The 25,309-nt window shown below is 38.4% G+C and overlaps 1 protein-coding gene across 1 annotated transcript; it reads left to right on the top strand.

Moving 5' to 3' along the window:
• Positions 1-659: 659 nt before the first annotated feature.
• On the top strand, positions 660-18,303 carry PLA2G12A (phospholipase A2 group XIIA). Its single transcript, XM_079154291.1, has 4 exons — positions 660-1,106; positions 13,343-13,419; positions 14,348-14,513; positions 17,298-18,303. Exons 1-4 carry the CDS (start codon positions 902-904, stop codon positions 17,414-17,416), a joined length of 567 nt encoding a protein of 188 aa, XP_079010417.1. The 5' UTR covers positions 660-901; the 3' UTR covers positions 17,417-18,303.
• Positions 18,304-25,309: the final 7,006 nt, after the last annotated feature.

Genomic DNA, 25,309 nt, shown 5'->3' on the forward strand with positions numbered 1-25,309 from the left:
AACAAAACAAAAACAAAAACAAAACGAAACAAAACAACAAAAACTTGTGGCTTTTACTGTCGAGTCATTTTCTTCTTCCAGAAAATCCAAACCAGCATTTAGCTCATCCTGGTTACATTCGTACCCCTGTGGGCTTGGACTGACATTTCTAACTCCATTCAGCTCCTCCAACTGCGGGCACGGCGGTCAGGAGGTCGGGATGAGGACCTAGGGAGGCAAAGCCAGGCTTTGCCAGGTGACAACCGCACTCCCCAAAACTTCACTGGACCCTGGCAGCACTCTCTGCAAGAGGGCACGGAATTTCATTTCTCCCAAGTTGTCCGCACCCTGAAAATTCTGTCTTATGAGGAGGCGGAGCAGAACCCCGAGAGTCCAGGCTAGTCTGTGGGGGTCATTCCCCACAGTGGCCACCACACGGTGTGACCACACGGTACATCCAACCTGGAGGGCTTTTTTAAAAAAATGTAAGGTCCGTTGCTATCCCAGACCAGTGTAATTTACTACTTTCTGGGGAGAGGCCCGGGCACAGTATTTAAGGCCCACTCGGGTAGTTCTCACAAGAGCCCGGGCGGAGGGCTTCGGGAGCGCGCTGAGGCGACCACGTGGGCGCGGAGGCCGCCGCCGCGCGCTCTCGCGCCTCTGACGCGCCACGCTCCGGCGCAGGCGCGCACGTGAGGCCTCGGGCCCGGAGCTGGCGAGCGGAGCTGCGTGTCTACGCGACCGCGCCGCCTCCTCGCGGCAGCTGTGCAAAGGCGGCGGGAGCCAGCCAGCCGCGAGGGAGGCGTGGGCATGAAGCCCGCCGCCGCCGAGCCCGGAGCCCGCGCCGCTGCCTAGGGCTCACGCAGGGCTCCCGCAGGGCTCCGCGGACTGGTGGGGCTGGGCGCGGCCCTGCACTGCGCGGATGGCCTTGCTCTCGCGGTCCGCGCTTGTCTTCCTGCTTCTGCTGGCCGCCGCTGTCAGGTGCCAGGAGCAGGATCAGACCACCGACTGGAGGGCCACCCTGAAGACCATCCGGAACGGCATTCACAAGATAGACACGTACCTGAACGCCGCCCTGGACCTCCTGGGAGGCGAGGACGGGCTCTGCCAGTACAAGTGCAGTGACGGTGAGAGGGTCCCCATGGCCAGCGAGGCGCGTGCTTCCAGGGGAATTGGGGTGAGCGAGGTCGTGGAAGTGCGAGAGTGACAGATACATGGCAGACCTTGACGGAGTCCTTTGGCTGTGGAAAAAATTAACCACTGCTAGAATCTTGCCATTTTTGAAACTGAGTAACCTGAATACAAGTTCTCACCACTATTGTTAGAATAGAAAAGAGGTCGTGGGAGTGCGTCCTGTTCCTGTGTACTCTGTTCCTTCATTGACATTTTTTTTTCCTTTCCTGGCTATTGCACAAAATTGCCTAAGAACTTACTGACGTATGAATCCTGGGAACTGGGTGGGACAGACTGATTTTAGCTCTATATTTTTGCGCTGATACATGAGTCAGTCGAACAGGCAAAGCTAACCGAGAATTTTTAAAATCATGCCATATTCACTTTTTTGAGAGTTGGTATTAAACAATTTATATTTTTTTCTGCAAAGCTGCAGAAAATAAATTGTGACCTTTGAACAGATTTCTGGTGTATTCAGTTGTCAAGAGAGAGTTCTGATAACTTCTAGAAAATAGTTTAGTAAAACTTTGGCAGCTCTCTTTCTTTGGATATCAGTGATCCCTCCTAAGTGTTGGTCAATATTAGTATAATTTTTCACTTATTTCTTTTAAAAAAATTTAATTGTTTGAAGCAGGACTTTTTTGTGGCAATGTGGATAATTATAAATTCATTTCAGTCTGAGTTTTTTTTTATTTTCATCACTTGACTTTTTTGAATGTTTAAATATTTTAGTAGTTCATGTAAGTACTGGGGCTTCTTTTTAAAAGTATTTTTAATTGTCAATGGATCTCTATTTTATTTTATTTATTTATATGTGGTGCTCAGTATTGAACCCAGGACCTCACACATGCTAGGCAAGTGCTATACCACTGAGCTACAACTCCAGCCGCAGTACTGGGACTTCTGTTCGGAAATTCAGAATGTCAAGATAGCACAAGATGTGGGTCTAGTTAATGCTGTTATCTGAAAATAATAGGAAACTCCATGACTCTAATGGTGAAACCAGATTGTATATATAGACGAACTTAAAGAAAATCTGCGATGCCATGTGCTGCCTGTAATTCTTCAAATAATTTCTAGGTTTATGTTAATAAAGATAAAGAATGAACTGTATCTTATATGTGTTAAAGTACTAAACGAATACTGAGACATGTTTTATTGATTGTAAAAATTATGCCTAAATGTATGCATCAGGAAGGATGTTTTTGTTCTTGTAGAGCTTACTGGAATGAGTAAGTGAATTTGAAGATTAAATGATAGCCTTTCTTGAAGCAAAAGTTATAATTTTACGTAGTCATTTCTACTCAGTACACAAATAGAGTCCCAACTATATTAATTGGAAATTGAGCAGTGAACAAAACAGACAAGCTCCCTGTCTATACAGGGGAGAGACCATCAGAAAACTGACAAGTGAAATGAGCCAAATATGGACTGTGCAGGCCTGTATTATGCCACTATTTTGAGAACAGTAAGTCTCAGAAGACAGCAGGGGCAAAGTTGGGAGCAGTTCACTTTTAACAGGATGTTCAGGAAAGCTCTCACTGATGAGAGAATATTTTAGAAGAATTAGGAAAGTGTACATGGTGACATTGTGATAATCTGAAGAAAGAGCATTCCAGGCAGAGGGAACAGCAAGTGCAAAGGAACCCAGAAAGACCAGTCACAGATAACTCTGAAGGTTTTGACTCCATCCAAAGGAAGTACACAGTTGCCATTTACAGAGATAGGGAAGACCTGAAAGGGTAGTCTTCATAAACTTAGCAAGCAGTACAGAGTAGTAGAATTTAGTTACATTTAAAATATCTCTGAAGTGGAATGGATACTATTCCTATTTTAAAAATTGTCTTACTCTTCCTTTTTTCTTCACTGTTTTCATCTTCCACCAGCCTCACAAAATTTGCCATGTGGAGTTTAGAGTAAGGTCTTTTTTTCTTTTTATTAATTTTTGTATTCGTTCTAATTAGTTGTACGTGACAACAGAGTACATTTTGATTCATTGTACACAAATGGAGCACAACTTTTCATTTCTCTGGTTGTACATGATGCAGTCACACCATTTGTGCATTCATACCAGTATATGGGGTAATAATGCTCATATCATTCCACCATCTTTCCCATCCCTATACTCTCTCCCCTGCCCCACTCCCCTCTGCCCAATCCAGAGTTCCTTCATTCTTCTCTTGACCCCACCCCCATTATGGTTCAGCATCCACTTATCGGAGAAAACATTTGGCTTTTGGTTTTGGCTTACTTCGCTTAGCATGATATTCTCTAATTCCATCCATTTACATGCAAATGCCATAATTTTATTCTTCTTCAAGGTTGAGTAATATTTCATTGTATATATTTACCACAGTTTCTTTGTCTATTCATCTATTGAAGGGCATATACGTTGGTTCCACAATCTGACTATTGTGAATTGAGCAGCTATGAACATTGATGTTGCTGTGTCACTTTAGTATGCTGATTTTAAGTCCTTTGGGTATAGGACAAGGAGTGGGATAGCTGAGTCAAATGGTGGTTCCATTCCAAGTTTTCTGAGGAATCTCCAAATTGCTTTCCATAGTAGTTGCACCAATTTGCATTCCCACCAGCAATGAATGAGTATACCATTTTCCCCACATTCTTACCAACAGTTATTGTTGCTTGTATTCTTGATAATTGTCATTCTGACTGGAGTGAGATGAAATCTTAGAGTAGTTTTGATTTGTGTTTCTCTAACTGCTAGAGATGTTGAACATTTTTTCATATATTTGTTGATCAATTGTCTATCTTCTGTGAAGTGTCTGTTCAGTTCCTTAGCCCATTATTGAGTAGGTTATTTGTTTTTTTTTTTGTTTTTGTTTTTTTTTTTTGGTGTTAAGTTTTTTAAGTTCTTTATATATCCTCTATCTGATGTGTGTGTGGTAAAGATTTTCTCAGAGCTATAGTAACAAAAACGACATGGTACTGGCACCAAAATAGACATGTAGACCAATGGTATAGAATAGAGGACACAGAGACAAACCCACATGAATACTGTTATCTCGTACTAGACAGAGGCACCAAAAACATACACTGGAGAAAAGATAGCCTCTTCAACAAATGGTGCTGGGAAAACTGGAAATCCATATGTAGCAAAGTGAAATTAAATCCCCATCTCTCACCCTCCACAAAACAACTCAAAGTGGATTGAGGATCTTGGAATTAGACCAGAGATGCTGTGCCTAATAGAAGAAAAAGCAGGCTCAAATCTTCATCATGTTGGCTTAGGACCTGACTTCCTTACCAAGAGTCCTAAAATGCAAGAAATAAAATCAAGAATCAATAAATGCCATGCATTCAAACTAAAAAGCTCCTTCTCAGCAAAAGAAACAATATAGAGATTAAGGTCCTTTTGTCTGTTAGTAAGTAATGTCTTTTCAGTGGATGTGATTCAGAGCCACTGTACTGATAATTCCAACTTAATGAAAATTCTTCTTTTAATTGCTGTTACTTGAGAGATTTTCCTGGAACAATGATTCAACCTTTCCTAGTTTGTCACATGACCAAATCAGAACCAAAGACAAATCCCAAAGCTAGGGATGGTTTTCAGTTGAAATAAAGTGATCAAGGAAGCTTTAAGGAATAAAAGCAGGATGAAGGGAGTTAACAGCAGGGGGATGGTAGTCAGATTAAAGTGCACAGATTTGTTGCATTCAGTAGTGTTTGCTTTACCTGAGGGAGTGGCATTATGGAGACTTGCTCCATTACTTTTGGCCATCCACCTTTGGGGTGAGAAAAAGACTATATTGAGAGTTAAGTGAAGTTATTTAGGGGCACAAATTTAGCTAGCATCCTTTCTTAATTTTTTTCTCCCTGATACCTGAGAAGATCTGAGGAAGAAAAAAATTTCAGTTTCCCTTGGAAAATAGAAAACAAAATTGTTTTATAAAAAGCTTTTTAAATACGAATAAGTCATTTTTTCATTAAGTGAGATACACACACATACACACACATTTTTTGCAATACAGAGGATTGAAGTCAGGGGTCTTGAATCACTCAGTTTGTACCACTGAGCTGCATCCCCCATCCACTTTTTTTTTTTTTTTTTTTTGTTCTTTGTTTTGTTTTGTTGTTGTTTGTTTCTTGAGACAGGGTCTCAGTAGGTTGCCCAGGCTGGCCTTGAACACTTGGATCCTTCTGCCTCAGCTTCCCCTGGTGCTGGGATTATAGGCAGGTATGTTTTTTGTTCGTTTCATTTTACCCTCCCCTCAGGAATCATTTTCATTTTCTTATGGATGTGATTTTTATTGGTGCATTATAATCACACATAATAGTGGAATTCATTATGCCATATTTGTATATGCACATACTTTGATCAATCTCATTCCATAGTACCTTCCTTTCCCTCTCCTCCTTCCTCCCTCGGCTTGCTCTACTTTTTTTCCATCTCAATTAATTTTTTTATTAGAGCATTATAATTATACATAGTGTTTGGGTTCATTTTGACAAAAGTACACATCCAAGGAATTTGATTTCAAATCCCATCCCCACTCTCACCTCCCACTTCACCTTCCTCTCCTCTCAGGTGTGTACTTTTTAACAGGATCCCTCTGGCTACTTTATTGAAAATTAAAAGGGTCAAGAGGGGTGGGGAGCCAGAGAGAAACTGGATAATGCATGCAGGAATCTAGATAAAAGGTGGGTGGTTTTGTCTATGTTGGTAGCAATAGAGGCAATGAGGAGCAGTTGGATTTTGTACATATTTTCAAGGTAGAATTCGCTGACACTTGGAAGTAGGGTGTGAGTAGGGTAGGAAAAAAAAAAAAAAAGATACCAAAATTTTGGGCCTGATTAACTAGGACAGAGTTGCCATTAGCTGAAATGAAAAGAATACTTTGGGCTGTAGGAAAGATAATAGAGTATTTGTGTGCTTTTGGAAATGAGTAGAAAGTAAAAACACTGTTGAAAGAGAGAGAATTATTGCAGTCTATTCTTGGGTAAGTGAGAGGTATGGGCTCTAGTACATAGAGGGGTGGGCCAAGAACAGAGAGCAGATCCCGGTGAATAGGAATGAAGGTGGAAGGCGTGGGCGCAGGCGTCAGGTGGGTAGATGTTCAAGGTCATCAGCTGATATGATGGGAACAAAGATGTTGGAGATTTGAGAAAAATAGAGAAGTGAATGGACTAGAAAAACAAGGAGGTATACTGACCGTATGGAGATTAATGATCATGAATTTAAAGTCTCCAGTGTTTGGGAATGCAGGTTGGGATTCTGCCGTTATGCTTCCTACAAAACAGTGGCAAGATGTTTATGTGACCCAGCTGCCTTCCCCTTGTGCTTCTGATCAGCTTCATATCCTTTCAGGTGAAAAAAGTTGATCTGTTTGTAGGTATTTATGTTAAATTTAGGAAAAAGTATATAGAAAAGAACTAATGTTGTCTCTGACCATGTAAATATTTAGATTTGAACTGTTTATATGCATGATAAAACATCCAGAAAAGAAGCTACTGCATAAGTCAAAAAGTGAAATTAATGAAGTCTTCTCCATGCAGTTGTACCAATAGCTTTGGTTTGTGTCTTTTTAATTCCTTCTCCTATCTCCCTTTTTCCTTAGCTTTATGTATCTTCTTATAAAGCTTAGGGGATAGTGGTTCTGGTACTTTGTGGTGTTAGTTTGGTTCTAATTTCCTTTCTTCTGTTATTTTTTGTGTAAAAGCTGGCATCAGTAGAAATGCTAAATTTTTAAGTGTTCAGCAGTTTATAACACCACTTACACAACATTTAAAATTAAATTAATATATTTATAATTTTATCTGAATCAACTTAATCTTTAACACATAATATAAACTTGTTCAGAAATAATTGTTTCAACATGAAGGTGAATTTAGAACTTTAACTCAAAACAATTGAAAATGTTTCAGGAAACTAGCAATTTTGTTTTTTGCTATGGATAAAGAATATTTTAATTTCAGCAAAGGATATTTCCCATTTTTTTAATTAAGTGATTTCTTAGGTGCTCATTATATGCTGGGCATTTTCTAGGTGAGCAAGACAAAAGTGCCAGTCCTCATAGAAACTGTTATGTTAATTTGGTTGATAAATGCCTGAAGGAAAAATAAAGCCAACCCCTGTATGTAAAGTGGATATGAAAGGGAGGGGATGTTATTTTAAATGGGGTGAGCTCTGGAAGGCAGGATGCTTCCAAAGAAAGCCCAAACCAAACACACATGCCCTTTTTGCTGCTTGTACTAGGGAACCACTTTTACCATCATTTATTTTGTAGCGTTAGTGTTATTCAGCTTTTTGTCACTGTGACCAAAATCCTTGACAAGAACAACTTAGAAGAGGAAAAGTGTATTTTGATTTCAGAGGTTTAGTCCATAGTTTGCTGGCTCCCTTGCTCTGAGCCCAACGTGAGGCAGAAGCTTGTGGTGGAAGATTGTGGTGGAAGAAAGCTGCTCTACTCTTAGCAGCCAGGAAGAAGAGAGAGCAAATAAGATGCCAGGGACAAAAGGTAACTCCCAAAGGCATGTCCCCAGGGACTTACCTCCTCCAGCCACACCCTGCTTGCCTATAGTTACCATCCAGTAAAGTGCTTTTCAAATTATTAGTCCATTGAAAGGATTGACCCACTATCAGTTCACAGTCCGAACGTTTGGGTAACACTCATGTCCAAACCACAACAGTGTTACTATCTAATGTTGCAAATCAGTAGATATTAAACCTTTGTTACCCAGTTTTATCATTTTTCCTCTGAACAGTTGTAAACACTCCCGTCTGAGTTAACAACCTCCTAAACTCTCAGCTTCCATATTTGTTTTCACCTGTTGATACTCTGTATATCTCTGTCACTTTTCCTTTAGAGTGGGTGTGTTTGTTTGCTTGTTTTTCCTGGCTTTCATTTGCTTCTGGCCATTCTCATACTTAAAATGAGAACTATGTATACAAAATGAGACCATGTCTATATGTGTTAATACAGCGTATATCATTACTATCATTACACCTCATCAAAATGTGAACTGTTTTTATAGAATTGAAATAGAAGAAAAGCGTATGGCTTTAGATAAAATACAAAGGGAAGAAAATGTAGAAGTACTGCTGTTGGTGAACATTGGGGGAAATATCTTCCTGGTTTTAAAAAACAAAAAGTGTTGGGGGGAAGTAGACACTTGAGAGTGCCTTCAAAAACTTTAGGCTAGTATGGTTTTCTGAGGATAATAATCTTCATCTCACAGAAAGGAAGAGGTGCCAGAGATCTGTAAAGTGGTAGGTGGAGGGGTAACTTACAAGGTGTCTAAAAAGTTAAACACATAGGCAAAGCAGGATCACTTTCATTCAATAAGCTCAATACATTTTTTTTCCCCCTCAGCCTCCAGACACCTTTTTAGGTAAATAGTTCTAAATTTGAAGCATTAAGTTTAATTTTGAACCTGAGAAATATAAATAGTAAACATCTTATTTTTTTCTGTTCCCAGACTTTCTGAACATGCTGGATGTTTATTGTACTCCTCAGATTCACAGTGACTCATTGCTTAATGTGTGTCTCTAGAAAAGTTTAAACATTTTAGATAGTTGATTGTTAAAACCCCTGACAAGAGAGAGCTTTCTGCTAATGTTTGAGGAACTAGAAATTGTTCCCTAAGAATATGACAGCCTCTCAATTATGATTTGAATATGGTTTGTCACCTCCAAAACTCATGTTGAAATTTATTTCCCATTATGAGATGCAGTATTAAAAGGTGGAACCTTTAAGAGATGATTAGGGCTCTGCCCTTGTGAATGGATCAGTCTATTTTTGCAAATAATGGATTAATGGACTAATGGGCTATTTTGTATTTAGACTCAGAAGTTAAATTGCTAAAGGACTGAGTCTCTAGCAGTAGATTTTAAAAAGTTAATTTTAGAAAGAATTAGTTTTTTTGTTCCTACTCTTCTGATGCATGTTAGTTCTGAAGCACCGCTGAAATATATGTTGTCTTGCTGTATTAAGCTGTATTAATATGAGTTTTTTTTTTTTTAATTGGGTCAAAAGGGTAATAGGAACTGGGTGTGTGGCGTATGCTTACAATCCCAGAGACTTTGGAGGCTGAGACAAGAGGATGACAAGTTTAAGGCCAACCTGGGCAATTTAGTTTCAAAAAAAGGGGAAGGGGATGCTAGGGATATAGCTCACTCATAGAGCACCTGCAGAGTACCCTGGGTTTAATCTCCAGAAATGCAAAATAAATAAATAAAAAGCCAGGGGATGTGATAGGCCCATCATACCTAATGATGTTTAGTTTAGGGTGCCACAGTTTTTGGGGGTGGGTTCCAGGGATTGAACTCAGGGGCACTCGACCACTGAGCCATATCCCCAGCCCTATTTTGTATTTAGAGACAGGGTCTCACTGAGTTGCTTAGCACCTCACTTTTGCTGAGCCTGGCTTTGAACTCCCTATCCTCCTGCTTCAGCCTCCTGAGCTGCTGGGAGTTATAGGCATGAGCCACTGTGTCCTGCTGGGATGCCACATTTTAAAAGATGTGACAAGCTAGAAGTAGACAGTCATGAAGGCCAATGAATGCTCAACAAACTCAAAAGATACAGATACTGAAGGGTAAACAGCAGCACCAACTTTTTCATTGTAAATGTGTATTATAATTGCCCATGGGAATTAGTCTTCCAAGTTTGCTCATTATTCATTCACCAACAATATGAGAACCTAGTCACATGCCAGTCGCTGGCCAGGCAATGGACATACAAAACAAGAAGAAAAAAAAAATCCTACCCTCCAGGGGTTTTCATTTTACTATGGAGAAACATAATAAATGAAGCAAGTAGATGAGGTCATATGTGTTACAAATAATATGGTCAGGAAAGGTATTGCAGAGAATGTAAATATCTTAGTGTGTTTGGGCTACTGTAAGAAAATGCCATCAGATATGTGTCTTATGAACAACAGAAACATGTTCCTCACAGTTCTGGATGTTGGAAAGTATAACACCAAGATACTCACAGTTTCAATGTCTTGTGAAAGACACCACTTTCTGATTTATAGAATGGAATCTTCTTGCCGTGTCCTGACATGGGGGAAGGAGCAAGGCAGTTCTTGGGCCTCTTAAAATAGGACTAATTCCATTCATGAGTTACTCATCTTCTAGTGATCCCACTTCCTAATACCATCACATTGGTGATTAGGTTTTGACATATATGAGTTTGGCAGGGGTACTACCATTGGAGACTGTAGCAATGAAGGAGCAGGTTGCCAGTATTAGGAGGAAGAGTGTTCATATAGGGAATAGCAGGTTCAAATGTCTAGAGGCAGGAGTGTCTATGAAACAGCAAAGGATCAAATGTGATAGAATGGAAAGAGAGAAGTAAGGAGATGTGGTCAAAAGTCATAGAAGGCCAGATTATATAGAGTCTTTAAGGTTTTATAGGCTTTGGTTTTCATTCTAAATAGGATGAGAAGCCACTGGAGGGATTTTGAGTAGAAGAAAGACTTGACCTAATGTATAATTTAGTGGGATGACTCGGATTCAGTGCTAAGATTGGAACATGGATGGTGTTAGGGTTTGGATGTGAGGCGACCCCCCAAAAGCTCACATGTGAGTCAATGCAGGAAGGTTTAGAGGAGAAATGATTAGGTTCTAAGAGTTTTAACCTAATCAGTGAATTAATCCCTGATGGGATTAATTGAAGTGGTAGGGTATGGTTGGAGGAGATTGGGGTGTAGCTATGGGGTATATATTTTGTATCTGGAGAGTGGAGACTCTCTCTGCTTCCTGATGATGCAAGCTGCTTCCCTCTGCCATGCTCTTCTGCCATGATGTTCTGCCTCACCTGGAACCCCAAGGAATGGAGCTGGCCTTCTGTGGACTAAGACCTCTGAAACAGTGAGCTCTCAAACCTTTCCTCCTCTATAATTGTGCTGGTGACATCATTTAGTCATAGCAGTGAAAAAGCTGGCTAAAACAGATGGGCATAGCTATGGGGTGGGGGGGATCAAAGTCACAAGATTATGGCAACAATATATGATGGCCTGGAACAGGATGGCATTGGTGAAATTGATGAAAAGTAGTTAGATCCAACTGAAGGTACAGCCAACAGTATGTTGAATGTGGGGTAAAAGAAAATAGAATCAAGAATGGCTAAGATTTTTGCTGTAAGCATCTGGAAGTATGGAGTTGCTCTTAACTGAGAAGAGGGAACTAGATGGAATAGTTTTGTGGTGAATGTCAGGGGGACATCTTTAGAGGCCCATCAGACATCCAAGTGATTAGTATATTCCCTTATGTAAACCCTTGTGAGTGGGAAGCCAAATCATGAATAGTTTTCTTAGGAATGAAGGACTAAACTCAGGAAATAAGAGTTGAAGGATCATGACTCATCTGTGATAGCTTTCATCTTCTTAGGGTCCAGAAACAACCCCTTCTTGGATGGGGCTGGAAAAACAAGACCCCAGTTCCATCATCAGCCTCCCTTTTCTAGACTTAATCTTAATCGTTCCCTTTTGTACACATTGTTCCTTCAAAATGGGTGGGACAGGCTGTAGCTATGTTTCTTCATGAGGTTGTACTCTCTTTAGGCTTCTTGGTCATCTCAACTGAGCATGAAACTTCTTAGCAACCAAACCATTTTCAATCATTACTTTGAGTGAGTTACTTATTTTGATGGCTAATTATTGAAAAAGTTGCTTCATCCCTCCTTGCTTTACTTTTAGAGGGTAATCTTCTCTTTATTTAAGTTTCCTAGCAATGAATGCTATTTGAAATAAAGTTAGTTAGAATACTTTATGAGTCTCCTAAGTATACAACTTTGAAGTATGTTATGCTTTGGATATGAGGTTTCCCCTGAAAAGGTAATGTTTTAGGCAGTACAGGGATATTCACAGGTGATATGATTATATCATGACAGCTGGAACCTCCTCAGTAGATTAATCCATTTCATGGATTAATAATATGAATGGAGAATTGGGTGGAATATGACTGGAGGAAGCAGGTCAATGGGGGTGTGCCCTTGGGGATTATAACCTGTTCCTGTCTCCTCTCTCTCATGTGTCCCCCCCTCTCCCCTCCCTCCCTCCCTCCCTCCCTCCTTCCTTCCTTCCTTTCTTCCTTCCTGGCCACTATGCTGAGCTTTCCTCTGCTGCACCCTTCTGCCATGATGTTCTGTCTCACCTTGGGCCTAGAGCAATGGAGTCAGCTGACCATTGAAACCCTAAGCCCCAAATAAACTTTTCTTCCTCTAACTTGTTCTTGTTGGATACTGTGGTCACAGTGATGAAAAGCTAACACAAAGTGATATTTGGAAACTGCACCATTTCTTAACTTCTGAAATAACTGGGTATATTTCATTTTCACAATGAAGATTAATATTAGCCCCAGTTGTTTGAAAGATTATTTGTCACTGTGACCAAAATTCCCAATAAGAACAACTTAGAGGAGGGAAAGTTTAATTTGAGGCTCATGATTTCCGAGATCTCAGTCCATAGACTGACTCCATTGCTCTGGGTGCAAGATGAGGCAGCACATCATGGCAGAAAGCGGAGTGGAGGAGCACTGCTCCATTCATGGAAGCAAGGGAACCAAGAGAGAAGGGATGAGGGGAAAGGGGCTGCAGAGAAGATGAACTCTTCCAGGGCACACCCCTGAGTGATCTGTCTCCTCCACACAAGCCCCACCTGCTTACAGTTACCATTCAGTCCATTCAACTAGGGTGGCCTGATCCAGTTACAGCTCTCACACTCCTCATTTTACCTCTGAATAGTCCTGAATCAACACAGGAACTTTTGGAGGATACCTCATGTGCAGACCATAGTAATTATCATTGTTATTTTATTTCTCTAAATAATTCAAGTGTTGAAATGCATAGGAAAATAGGCTGACTTTATCTTTTGTACATATGGACCCAACCTGGCATGTACCTTTGAAATCTCCAGAAGTCCAGGATAAGTTTTTGTATATTTTGTACAGCATGAGTTTACAAATACTAATTGTTTTTTTGAACTGCTTTGTATGTGTCTATGTATATATGTGCACCTTTGTATATGTTCCACATTCTTCACCACAGGAAATATAACAGTAAATTAGTATTCTTAGTGTTTATCAAAATCAAGACATAATCACTTATGTCAGCATCCAATTAAATATTAAATATTTCCAAGACTAAGTACATTGCAGACCTTTTCAAGTATATATTTTCTGTTATATTTGAAAATTAATTATGATTCCATTTATATTTTATAGGATCTAAGCCTTTTCCACGCTATGGTTATAAACCCTCCCCTCCAAATGGATGTGGCTCTCCGCTGTTTGGTGTTCATGTAAGTATTGTTTTTATATTTGGTAACTTTTATGTCTGGTAGTTTTTATAATACTTTTGATAAGACTTTGTGTGTTCTCAGGCTCAAATAATTTTGCCTGTTGATTAGGTTTATTATGCTCTTTTGGCAAAACATTAACTCCTAGGAAAACTAAATGGGGTAAAATTATCTTATTTACATTATTATCATTTAAATTATATTTTCTAATGTTACAAACACGATTTTAAAGTTTAAAGTACAAAAGTAATACATGGGGAAAATATAAATAAAGCATGTATTCTATATAAAAACAAGACTAAGTGGCAGTTGTTGGGGAGACTGGACCTGAGCCCGTAATTATGGGAAAAAATGTTTATGAGAATGATTCCTATACATAAAAGTTTTGTGAATTATTTAAAATAAAAAGAATTGTAAATTCAAAGTAGTGGTATTTGAAGGAAATGGATAAATACCTAAATCTTAGGAAACAACCAAAAAAAAAGTTTGAGTTGTAGGCATTTAAAATTTTCTGTGACATTTCACAAAAAGCCTATTTTATTTGTCAGAAGGAAGAAAACACTCAAAATTCAAATTTACCTAGCTCCTGTAGTAATCCTTTAACATCTTTGATCTTATCTTTTTCTTTCAAAATTATGCTTTATGTTATGGACAGTAAGAAGTTGTGTTTGTTGCTGGTGGGTAACTGAGTATTCTAACATTGAAGAATAGGGAGCAGCGAGACATAGCTGAGACATAGTCTCGCAGGTGGGTCTGGGTAAAAGTAATGGGCAGGTTTGTTACATGGGACACATTGGTAAGCAGAAATGGATTTGGGAGTTATGTACACAGCAGTCATTGTCATTTACTTCTGTTAAGCCTATTTGAATGTGGTACTTCAGGGGAGGAAATGCATTTTGTTAATAGTAATCCATCTCAATGCCTCTTGCAGCTTAACATTGGCATCCCTTCCCTGACAAAGTGCTGTAACCAACATGACCGGTGCTATGAGACCTGTGGCAAGAGCAAGAATGACTGTGATGAGGAATTCCAGTATTGTCTCTCCAAGATCTGTCGAGATGTGCAAAAAACACTAGGACTAACTCAGCACGTTCAGGGTAAGGATGTTCTGGTGGGTTGGGGATGAGCGTAATATAATCACAGAAGTAAAAAGTGCTAGGAAAACTTGGAGGAGGGTGTCTGAGGCAGAAAGAGAGAAGAATTTGTCTACCTTGTGCCCTGGAATATGCTCTCTGAATGATCAGAGCCTAAACTGAAACCCTGAATCGAGTTGTCCTGCAGTCCATTGAGGCTGCTGTAACAAACTACAGTAGACCCAGTAGTTTACAGACAATAGAGATTCATTTTTCATAGTTCGAGAGGCTGAGAAGTACAAGATCAAGGCACTGGCAGATTCGTTGTCTGGTGAGGGCCCACTCCCTAGTTCCTAGAGGGCACCTTCTAGCAGTGTCATCACATAGTGAAAAGGATTAGGCAGCTCTCTGGGGCCTCTTTTTTAAGGGGAGTTATGCCATTTGTAGGGGCTCCACCCTCATGACGTATTCATCTACCAAAGGCCTCATCACCTAATTCATCATCTTGGAGATTAGAATTTCAACATAAACATTTTTAGAGGAACACAAACATTCAGATTCACTAGTGAATTTGAGAGTGCAGGACACTGATTTTGGAGTAGGACATTCTAGAAGATTTGAGTCTTACCTGTGTCTTCTTCTGTATCTCTGTTGGGAGGATCCCCCAAACCACCCCTAGGTTCAGGGATATGCCAGGAGGATTCACAGGACCCCTCACTTAGTCATAGTCACCACTGTGATTTATTATGGTGAAGGGATGCAAAGGAAAATCAGCAAAGGGGAAAAGGTGCTTTGGTGTCCTCATTTATGAAATAAAGAGAATGAATACACACCTACCTCATAGAGTTGTCATAACGGCAACCTCAAATATTTGTGGAAATGTAAATCACTGTTCAAGTAATAGTAGTAGGTACGAGATTTCTCTCCTGTCAAGCCAAAGAATGTGCTATACACTGAAATCAGAAGAGCAAGGGCAATGAGATGGGGCAGGAAAGGAATCTAATATTTTTAATCACTTACCTTAAGATACTGTGCTGGATACTTCACTCATGTTTCCATTTGATATAAAAATCCAAATAAGGAGGTGGTGTTATCTCTATTTTTCAAGGAAGAGAACTAAAGTTCAGAAAGAAGTAGGTTATCCCAAGTTAGACTTTTAGAAAAAAAGACTGAGACTTGTTTTCTGTCTATTAGAGTATTCCCTAAATCTTAATAACTGTACAGTATGTAATTTCTGTTCTAGGGGAAGCTTGAATTCACCATTTCTGTCCCCTTGCATGCTTTGGGCTCAGGTAAACTAATGCAGAGATGAGGCATAGCCAGGTGCATTTCCTGTTCTCTAAGAAGAACATAGGAATGTGGCTAAATGATAAAATCAGTTTTCTCAGTCTCCTTAATAGTCTAGCCTTTATAGTTTCTGGGTTGATTGTGCTCCTTAGTTACACAATCTTTTGAAGAACTTTAAAAATAAAGTGTTAAGATTTTAATAAAAAAATTCTTCTGTACCATGAATATTTGAAACTGAAAGTATTCGAACACCAAAGCCATTTTGTGCCACAACTCTACAAATGTAACATGTTGAAATGCTCTCATTTGGATGTTTCAGGTTTCTTAAATAAGAAAAGTAAATCAGTTACCTCTTTTTTTTTTTTTTGCTGGTGGTGGTACTGAGGATTGAATCTAGGGGCATTCTATCATTGAGCTACACCCCCATCCCACTTAGTTTTTTTTTGTTGGTTTTTTTTTTTTTTTTTTTTTTTTTTTTTTTTTTTGAGATAGAATCTTGCTAAGATGCCCAGGCTGGCCATTATTTTTGTGATCATCCTGACATTATAGGAATATGCCCACAGTGCCTGACTTCCATTACCCTTTATATATATATATATTTAAATATATATATATATATATATTTTTTTAACCTTAAAGAAATTAAAAAATTCTAAGGCAGAAACACTTTTGATTCCTGTGTCCACTGACCACTAGGCTAAATTTGGTATTAGTCAAAGAAAGAGGCTGGGTTCCATATACTTTAAACATCTTTTGTTTTGTTGTTATTTTGATACTGGGGATTGAATCCAGGAGTGCTGTACCACCAAGCTATACCCCTGGCCCTTTTTAGTTTTTTATTTTGAGACAGGGTTTTGCTAAATTGTCCAGGCTGCCCTCGAACTCATAATCCTCCTGTCTCAACTTCCTGAGACTGGGATTACAGGTGTACTTTAGCTTCTTCAGTGATGTGTGATCATTTTTTAGAAGCCACTGGTCATAATGACATGTTTTGAAGTTTCCATTTTTAAACTTTATCTCTTCTGCACCTAATATATCTTTCTAGGGCTGGGGTAGTTCAGAGGTAGAGTGTGTGCTTAGCATGGGTGCATGCCCTGAGTTTGATCCGCAGCACTAAAATTAAAAGAAAAAAAATCTTTTCCTTGAAAAGCAAATTTAGGAGCTATCACACATCTCTACTAGTGATTATATTTCAAGGGTAAAAAGGAATTTACCCTTAATTAACTGAGCAGTGTTTTAGTGAAGTTCAAGTTCATTACCTGTCTAGTATAAAAAAATCAGTTTGAACAGTTAAATGCCAAAAAAAAAAAAAAAAAAAAAGAAGGAGAAGAAGAAGAAAGAAAGAAAAAGACATGGAAAAGAGACTAAAACTGAAGTCTGCTAGTACAGTGTGAGAGGGTCAAGGTGACTTTCCCCTAAGTTGTTTGGAGTGTGCACTAGGAATGTGCTTTAACAGGTAACAGATGAAAAGATCGATGCTTTGCAATTGCCTGACAGTAATCCCAATTTCCTCCTTTGCAGCATGTGAAACAACAGTGGAGCTCTTGTTTGACAGTGTTATCCATCTAGGCTGTAAACCATACCTCGACAGCCAACGAGCTGCATGTTGGTGTCGTTATGAAGAAAAAACTGATCTTTAAAGAAGATTCTGACATTTGGTGGCAAACAAGGATGGAAGAATATAACCTTTGCCAAAAAAATCTAATGTTTTCACAGCATAAGCTGCCTTATTTTTGTGAAAGGGTCAGTTTAAGACCTTACAAGACTATATTTTAACGTTAAAACCTCAAAGTTAAAAAAAGTGGGGGAGGTGGAACAGAAGGTGTGCCTGCCTTCTCAGCTGTCTTCCTGGACATTGCTGCCTTGGGCCTTGGTGGACAAACTCTTGCTCAATCTCAAAAACAGGTATGTGTTAAGGGAAAAGTTTTGAAATGAAGAGTACACAACTACATTTACAAAAAAAAAGAGATCAAATGTAAAATTAATTATAAGATCTATTAAACATTATCTTATTTGGAAATATGGGGAAATCTTCATTTAAAGGATTGTTTATCATGCCATTTTAAGTACACATTTATTCCTGGAAGGAACTGACCTTATTCTTTCTCTATTTTAATGACACATAATATCAATGAGTCAAGCCAGTTACAAGTAGAGTATTTCCCCATTTCTCTTATAAAATTAGAACTATCAGCTGGTAACCTCTTAGGAAGAAACCCAGAATATCTAAGTATTCCTTAATGCCCAGAAGGTAATGTGAGCAAGGTTCAGAAGCACAGCCATTCCCATTTAATCAACCACTCTTACAACAAATGTCATCTTTTACTGTAACCCTTGCCGGAACTGGAGAAAAGATGGATTTAATGAAACAAATGAAAAGTTGTTTAGCATAATACACCAGAGCACTATATGCTGTTATGTTTCAGTGTTTATTACCTACTTCTTTTTCCTCATAGTAGACTCTGGAATATTTTTAAAAGACTATAACTTCTACAAACTGTGGTCTTAATAAAACAATTATTCTCCATATTTTTTTTCTTTAATTCTTTAATTGTGGAGTCAAAAGGAATAGAAAAGGCAAGATGCAAAGAATTGCCTTTTATAGATCTCCTATTTACATTGAAAATTAAGAGACATTTAAAAGCAAATCTTAGAAAACCTCAGCTGCTTCTAAAAATGTCCTGGAATGTTTTTTGTTTTTATTTTGAGACAAGGTCTAGCAGAATTGCTAAGGTTCATCTGAAACTTGTGTTCCTCCAGCCTCACGCTCCCAAGTTGTTGGGATTACATGTGTGGGTCACCATGTCTGGCTATGTCTGTGTTGAGAACTTTTTGACTCCATGGAATGCTCCGCTATGTTTGGATACTGCCCTTTGCTTACCATTGCCTGTTGACTTTCCCTAGCCCAGGACCCCAAGCCATGTATATTCTTTGGGTAACTTGTGGCCAAATTTGCTAAAAATAAATTGGTTAGGAAGTCAGAAAAGGATAGCACAGAGATGTTCCCTTTAAGTCATTGTAGACAGAACTTCTTGGGCAGAAGGAAAATTATGTTTTGGAGAAAGGCCACATTCCTAACTTTGAATATGTGTTATTGCTGGAAACCTAATATCTTCCCAAACTTGAGATGGCGGCAGTCATTCTGCTAAAAAACGTGTTCTCTATTAAATAAGGCAGGTGTACGCCCTGTGGCTAAATGAGCAAATTGGGCTTCAATTTGAGTGTTTGGAACCCTTGGTTGATACTTTATTTCAAAGTTTTGTGGAAGGTACAGTTTTGCCAGCCATGATCACTTTTTAACTTTTTTTTTCCCCTTAAGTACTGGGGATTGAACCCAACACTTCACATATGCTAGGCAAGTGCTCTGTCACTGAGCTCTGTCCCCAGCTCCTTTGTGTATTTGTTTGTTTGTTTGAGACAGGGTCTTGCTAAATTGCCCAGGCTGACCTCAAGCTCATGATCATCCTGCTTTAGCCTCCCAAATAGCAGGAAATACAGGTGTGCACCACCATGCCCAGCTTTTTCTTTTTAATATTTATCAGTATTTGTTATTGAAGTAGTTGAACAAGTAGCTTTAAGCTTTTAATGAATTAGTGAATTTTCTTAACAACACTGACTTTCTCAAAAGAATCAATTCAAAGTATCTATAAGCTATTTAGTTCATGGTCATAAAATACACAAAAAATAATAGAAACAGCTTTGTATGTACAGATTTTTAAAAAATAAATGTATCTTGAATAATTTTAGATTTAAAGAAAAGTTGCAAAGATAATTTAAGAGTTCCTCTATAGCCCTCCCTGGGTTCTTCCTATTGTTAACATTTTCTGTAACCAAACATTTGTCAAAGGCCAACCAACACTGGTAATTACTATTAACTCAACTTTATTCTTCAGATTGCATTTTCCTATTAATGTAATTTTTCTTTTACAGGTCCAATCTAGGATATCACATTACATTAGGCATGAGTCACGATGCCAAATTAGCTTCTGGTCTGTGATGGTTCCTCAGTCTTTTCTTGTTTTGCATAACCTTGACAGATTTAAGGAATACTGGTCAGGTGTGTTGTGGTGCACCCCTCCCTTTGAGTTTATATGGTATTTTCCTCATGTTTAGCCTGGGGCTATGGATTTTTAGGAAGAATACTACAGAGGTGAAGTGTCCTTCACATTGCACCCTATCAGGAGTTACATGCTACCAACTTTTTGTATTAGCTTGGGACATTTAGGTAAGGTCTTAGGTAAGTGTCTTTTGGGTTTCTCCACTGTTATGTTACTGATACTTCTGTTCCTTGGGAGTCAGTCACTAAGTCCAGTCCTTTAGGCAAGTCCCATAGGGGGTGGGCAGGATTATGTTCAGTCGCCTAGAAGGGGGAGCATCTGAATGTAGTACTTGGAATTCTATAGGAAAGGTTTGTCTCCTTTTTCAGTTTGTTTATTTACTCAATTATGTGTATCAGTATGGACTCATGTATTTATTCTATACTTTGGGTGATATTTTGTTGCTCAGTTGTTCCACCTTGGTTATTGGGAATTGTGTTAGGTTGACTGTTATGTCCTTTTGACAGACCTATCCATTTTTTAGCACTGCCTTACTTTCTGGCACTACAAGATGCGCTGGGCTCATCTTGTATATTCCTGCCCTAGCCCTAGAATCAGCCCTTCTCTAAGGAACCTCATTGCTTTTGTTAGTATTTCAAAACCAAGATCTGGGCCTATGGCTGTACCATACTGAATGTGCCCCATCTTGCTAGCTAAGCAGAATTGGATATGGTTAGTCTGGATGGAAGAAACCAAGATCTGGGCACTGGATGTGCTTGTTGCTATTAGGGCATCACTGCCTCTTGACATCCCAGTAGACAAAGATGGAAAAATGTATGTATATTAATCTATGTATATGTACATATCTATAATTATTTTTGTGTATTTGTGTGTGTGTGTGTGTGTGTGTGTGTGTGTGTGTATTAAGCTAAACATAAGTGTCTCCTGTTTTCAACTTAAATGTTGTATCCAGGGCATATATTTATATTTCAGGGTTGCTATATTTCCCATTCACAGACTAAATTCATAAAAAGGCAAGCCAAAAAAAAAAACAAAAAAAAAAAAACCCAACCAACTTTGAGCAACTCTTTGTAAAAAAAATATAATATTGATAAGTTTAAGTAACTAAATATATTGCCTCGAAATAATGTTTATCACTTTAAAATATTTATATATACTTTTCCCAGGGACAAATAAAACTATTAGTTTCATAGATGGAGAAAACTGAGCATAGAGAAGCTGCAGTGAAGACAGAATTAAGATAAATAAGAGCAAGAACAAATTAAACACATATGCAGCAGACTTTTTTTTTTGCCTAAGTCTGAGCCATGTTCCCCACCTTTTTAAAATATTTTATTTAGAGACAGGGTCTCACTGAGTTGCTTAGAGCCTCACTAAATTACTGAGGCTGGCTTTGAACTTGCAATCTTCCTGCCCCAGCCTCCCATGGTGCTGGGATTACAGGCGTGTGCCACTGTGCCTGGCTATCAGTCATCCTTTAAAGAAGGATTTGTCTAGACTAGTTATACTAATAAAAATTATTTGTTTTGTTAACTTATAACAAATTCTCTCTAAATCGAAAAAGTGGCTATTTCTGCCCTTATTTATTGAAATACAAGATTATCAGGAGGTGTGATGCACAATGGTAATTTTATCCTGTTACAAAACAGGGATAATGGCTAACAGTGAAGATGATGGGATCTTTGTATAAAAACAATTGTTTAGTGAACTGACTTCAGTAACTGCTTTTTTTGTTTTGTTTTGTTTTGGTACCAGGGATGGGCCCAAAAGTGTTTAACCACTGAGCCACATCCCCAACCCTTTAAAAAATATTTTATTTAGAGACAGGGTCTTGCCGAGTTGTTACTTGCTAAGTTGCTGAGGTGGCTTTAAACTCACGATCTTCCTGCCTCAGCCTCCAAGCTATGACCATGCCCATCTTGACTTCAGTAATTTTTGAGAGTAGAGTGAAAATCCATCCATCCACATATACTATGATGCATTTTTCAGAGTTCACAGAAATTCCCCACAGTGTGTTCATTCAAGTCTTGTAAAATGACTGGGGCTAAAAAGCCTGTTGCTTCAGGTTTACTTTTTTTTTTGGCCAGACTGATGGACAGTTGAACTCAGGCCTCAAACATGCTTGGCAAACACTCTACCCCTGAGCTAAACCTCCAGCCCTTCAAACTTACTTACTTAATATCCATAACATCCTTCAAAATGTCCTTGAAGACAACTTTACAAACATTTCTTTGTTGCTCTCACATTTTCTCAAGTGTAGGAATCAGAATTATAGAATTTTTTGTTTTCTATAAGAAAAAAATAAGGATGTTAGTGAACATTAAAAACACCAATATTTAAATTTTAGAATTATGTGAACTTAATTTTATTCCATATATTTCATTCCTAGAATGAGTGACAAGCTCCAAAATTCAATAAAAGTGGCTATTTGAATATAGGAAGAATCAAGCTATCTCATCAGTTACCTTTTAGTTCTCAATCTGAATTATTTTCATAAAATGGATTTACTTTTTTTGTTTTTGTTTTCTTCTTTGAGAGGAATGAGATCTTGGTAAGACTCTAGGCTACATGGTTCTCAAATATGAGTACATCAGAATCACTGAAGGACTTGTTAAAGTATATTGCTGGCCCTCACCCCCAGTTTCTGATGCTAGGTCTAAGGTGGAGGAATATGCATTTCTGACAAGTTCTCAGGTGATGTTAATACTGCTGGTTCAGAGGTCATAGTTTGAGAAATGGTCTAAGTAATTTTCAGTAGCTGAAAGTAACTAGCATACTAAAAGCTTGCTGTTGGCTAGGAGGTGTTTTAGGAGTTTGACATTTACCATCTCAAAAACTCTTTGGAGTATATTGGGTCCCCATTTTGCAGAGAAGAATTTGAAGCCGTGAGAGGTTAAATGTCTCAGTTAATAAAATGGAGCCAGGGTTAGAACCCAGTGCAGCCTGTTTTCCAATCCTAGGTACTTAACCATTTACTGTATATAGCTATTGCTTTAAAAATCTAAAATCATACATTTATATTTAGAAATAAGTACTGCTATAGTTTGGATCTTGAATGTGCCTCAAAGGCTTGAAGGCTTGATGGCATTACTGGTAGGTAATGAGGAAAAGGAAAAAAAGGTTACTCCTTTCAGTGAGCGTAAGAAGATGGTGATAATACAATAACCACTATTCATGAGCTTTCCACATGGTAAATACTGTTCTGAGTACTTTGCAGCCATTCAGTACAATTATCATAACCATAATAGGAGAGAAATGTTGATATTCTGTGTCTTCATTGCATAATGTTATTAGGACAATGACTGTTATGGAACCTGAGTTTCTTTACTACACACTCCAAAAGGGCCCAGTAAATCGAGGACAAGTTGTTGGGGCAAGGAAAAAAAATTCCATAAACCGGTAATAAGATGATGGACTAGCATCCTGAAGACCATTTTGACATAATTTAAACTCCTTTTACCTTTAGGAGGAAATGATTAGAGAAACCTGGTAGCTAGCTGGTAATCTGTTGATTTGCATCAGTCTTAAAGTGGGAGGAGATGAATTAGGGAAATTTGGGATGAATCAACCTTGTGCTGCTAGTTCAAATTATTAATGAGGGCTTCCTACCCAGGGAGACATTGGCTTTTTCCAGCAAAGGACAATCCCAAGCACCACTGCATGACCTCTGAAATATTTTATGTGCACAATGAAATGAACAGTAAATGACTTGGTTTGAATAAAAACCCTTCTTTATTTTCATACTCTAATGACCAAGACTTTTGAAACACAAGCATATATAGGACAAGTTGTCACCAAGTTAGATTTTATTTCTCTCCCAGAGAATAATATAATGTTTATGAGATGGATTCCTTACAATACATTCATTAAATGTATTAAAAATGGTGCCTTAACACATTTTAATCCCCTCCTGTCTTGACTGGTTACTTTTTAAATGACAAGGTCCACAGGAGTAACAAAAGAATGAAGAAGCCATCATTTCATCTTACATGAAAGAATTGTTAGACGAACCAACCACCCAAGTAGAAGCTAAATTAAATTTGTTTCATTCACATCCCATAATATGCCCACTATTTAAGTGGCACAGAATGGGTGAGGACATATGCTGTCTCTTCAAATTTCTGCATAGCTCTATCCATGAAAGCTAGACTTGAAAATGTAGCTGCCTTAATTATACTACAGAGCTATAGTAACAAAAATGGCACAGTACTGGCATAAAAACAGACACAGACCAATGGTACATAAGAGAAGATAGACAAACCCACGTAATTACAGTCATCTGATCCTTGAAAAATGTGCCAAAAACATACACTGGAGAAAAGACAGCCTTTTAACAAATGGTGCTGGGAAAACTGGTTATCCATATGTAGAAAAATGAAACTAGACCATTATCTCTTACCCTGCCCAAAAATCAACTCAGGATGGATCAGAGTCCTAGGAATTAGACCAGAAAATACAGAAATAGAAGAAAATGTAGGTAGGGTCAACACTCCAGCATAGAAGCATAAGCAACGACTTTCTCAGTAGGACCCCTAAGGCTCAGGAAATAATTCTGAGGTTCATAAATGGGAAGGCACCAAATTAAAAAGTTTCTGCACAGCAAATGAAACAATTAGGAATGTGAAGAATCCACAGAAATTTTTACTAACTACTCTTCTGACAGAAGCTTAATACCCAGAATATATAAAGAACTCCAAAATGTAACAACAAACCAAACAAAACCCCAATTAATAAGTGGGCAAATGAATTAGACATTTTTCAAAAGAAGAAATAAAAATGGCCAACAAATATATGAAAAATGTCAAACATCATTAGTAATTAGGGAAATGCAAATAAAAATTATACTGAGATTTAATCTCCAATTAGAATGGCAGTCATCAAGAATACAAGCAATAATAAATACTAGATATTATGTACAGAAAAAGGAACACTTTACACTGATGGTGGGATTGTAAATTAGTACAATATGGAAATTGGTATTGAGGTTCCTTAAAAGTTTAGGCAGGGAAACACCATATGATCCAGCTATGCCACTCCTTGATATTTATCCTAAATAATTAAAGTCATCATACTATAATGATACATGCATACCCATGTTTATAGCAGCACTATTCATAATAGCCAAACCAAGGAACCAGCTTAGGTGTCCATCAATAGGTGACTGGATAAAGAAAATGTGATATATATGTATATATATCTATACACACACACACACACACACATATACACACATACATAATGAAGTTTTATTGAGCCATAAAAAAAATGAAATGCAGGAAAATAGATGAAACTCGAAGCCCTTACGTTAAGTGAAATAAGCCAAATTAAGGAAGTGATGGGCTATATGTTTTCTCTCATCATGAATGGAAGCTAGAGAGGAAAAAGGAAAAAGTGGGGAGTGTGGGGGGGCAGGGGAATCTCATGAAAATCAAAGGGAGATCAGTAGAACAGAGGAAATGGGAGAGAAGGGGAGAA

Source organism: Sciurus vulgaris, assembly GCF_902686455.1.
Source record: "Sciurus vulgaris genome assembly, chromosome: 9".
Lineage (NCBI taxonomy): Eukaryota > Metazoa > Chordata > Mammalia > Rodentia > Sciuridae > Sciurus > Sciurus vulgaris.

Excerpts from the sequence above, each read along its gene's own strand:
- PLA2G12A (XM_079154291.1), top strand. The coding sequence starts at position 902 with ATGGCCTTGCTCTCGCGGTCCGCGCTTGTCTTCCTGCTTCTGCTGGCC. Across the intron at positions 1,107-13,342 it reads CCAGTACAAGTGCAGTGACG|GATCTAAGCCTTTTCCACGC; the intron begins GTGAGAGGGTCC and ends TATATTTTATAG. Across the intron at positions 13,420-14,347 it reads CTCCGCTGTTTGGTGTTCAT|CTTAACATTGGCATCCCTTC; the intron begins GTAAGTATTGTT and ends TGCCTCTTGCAG.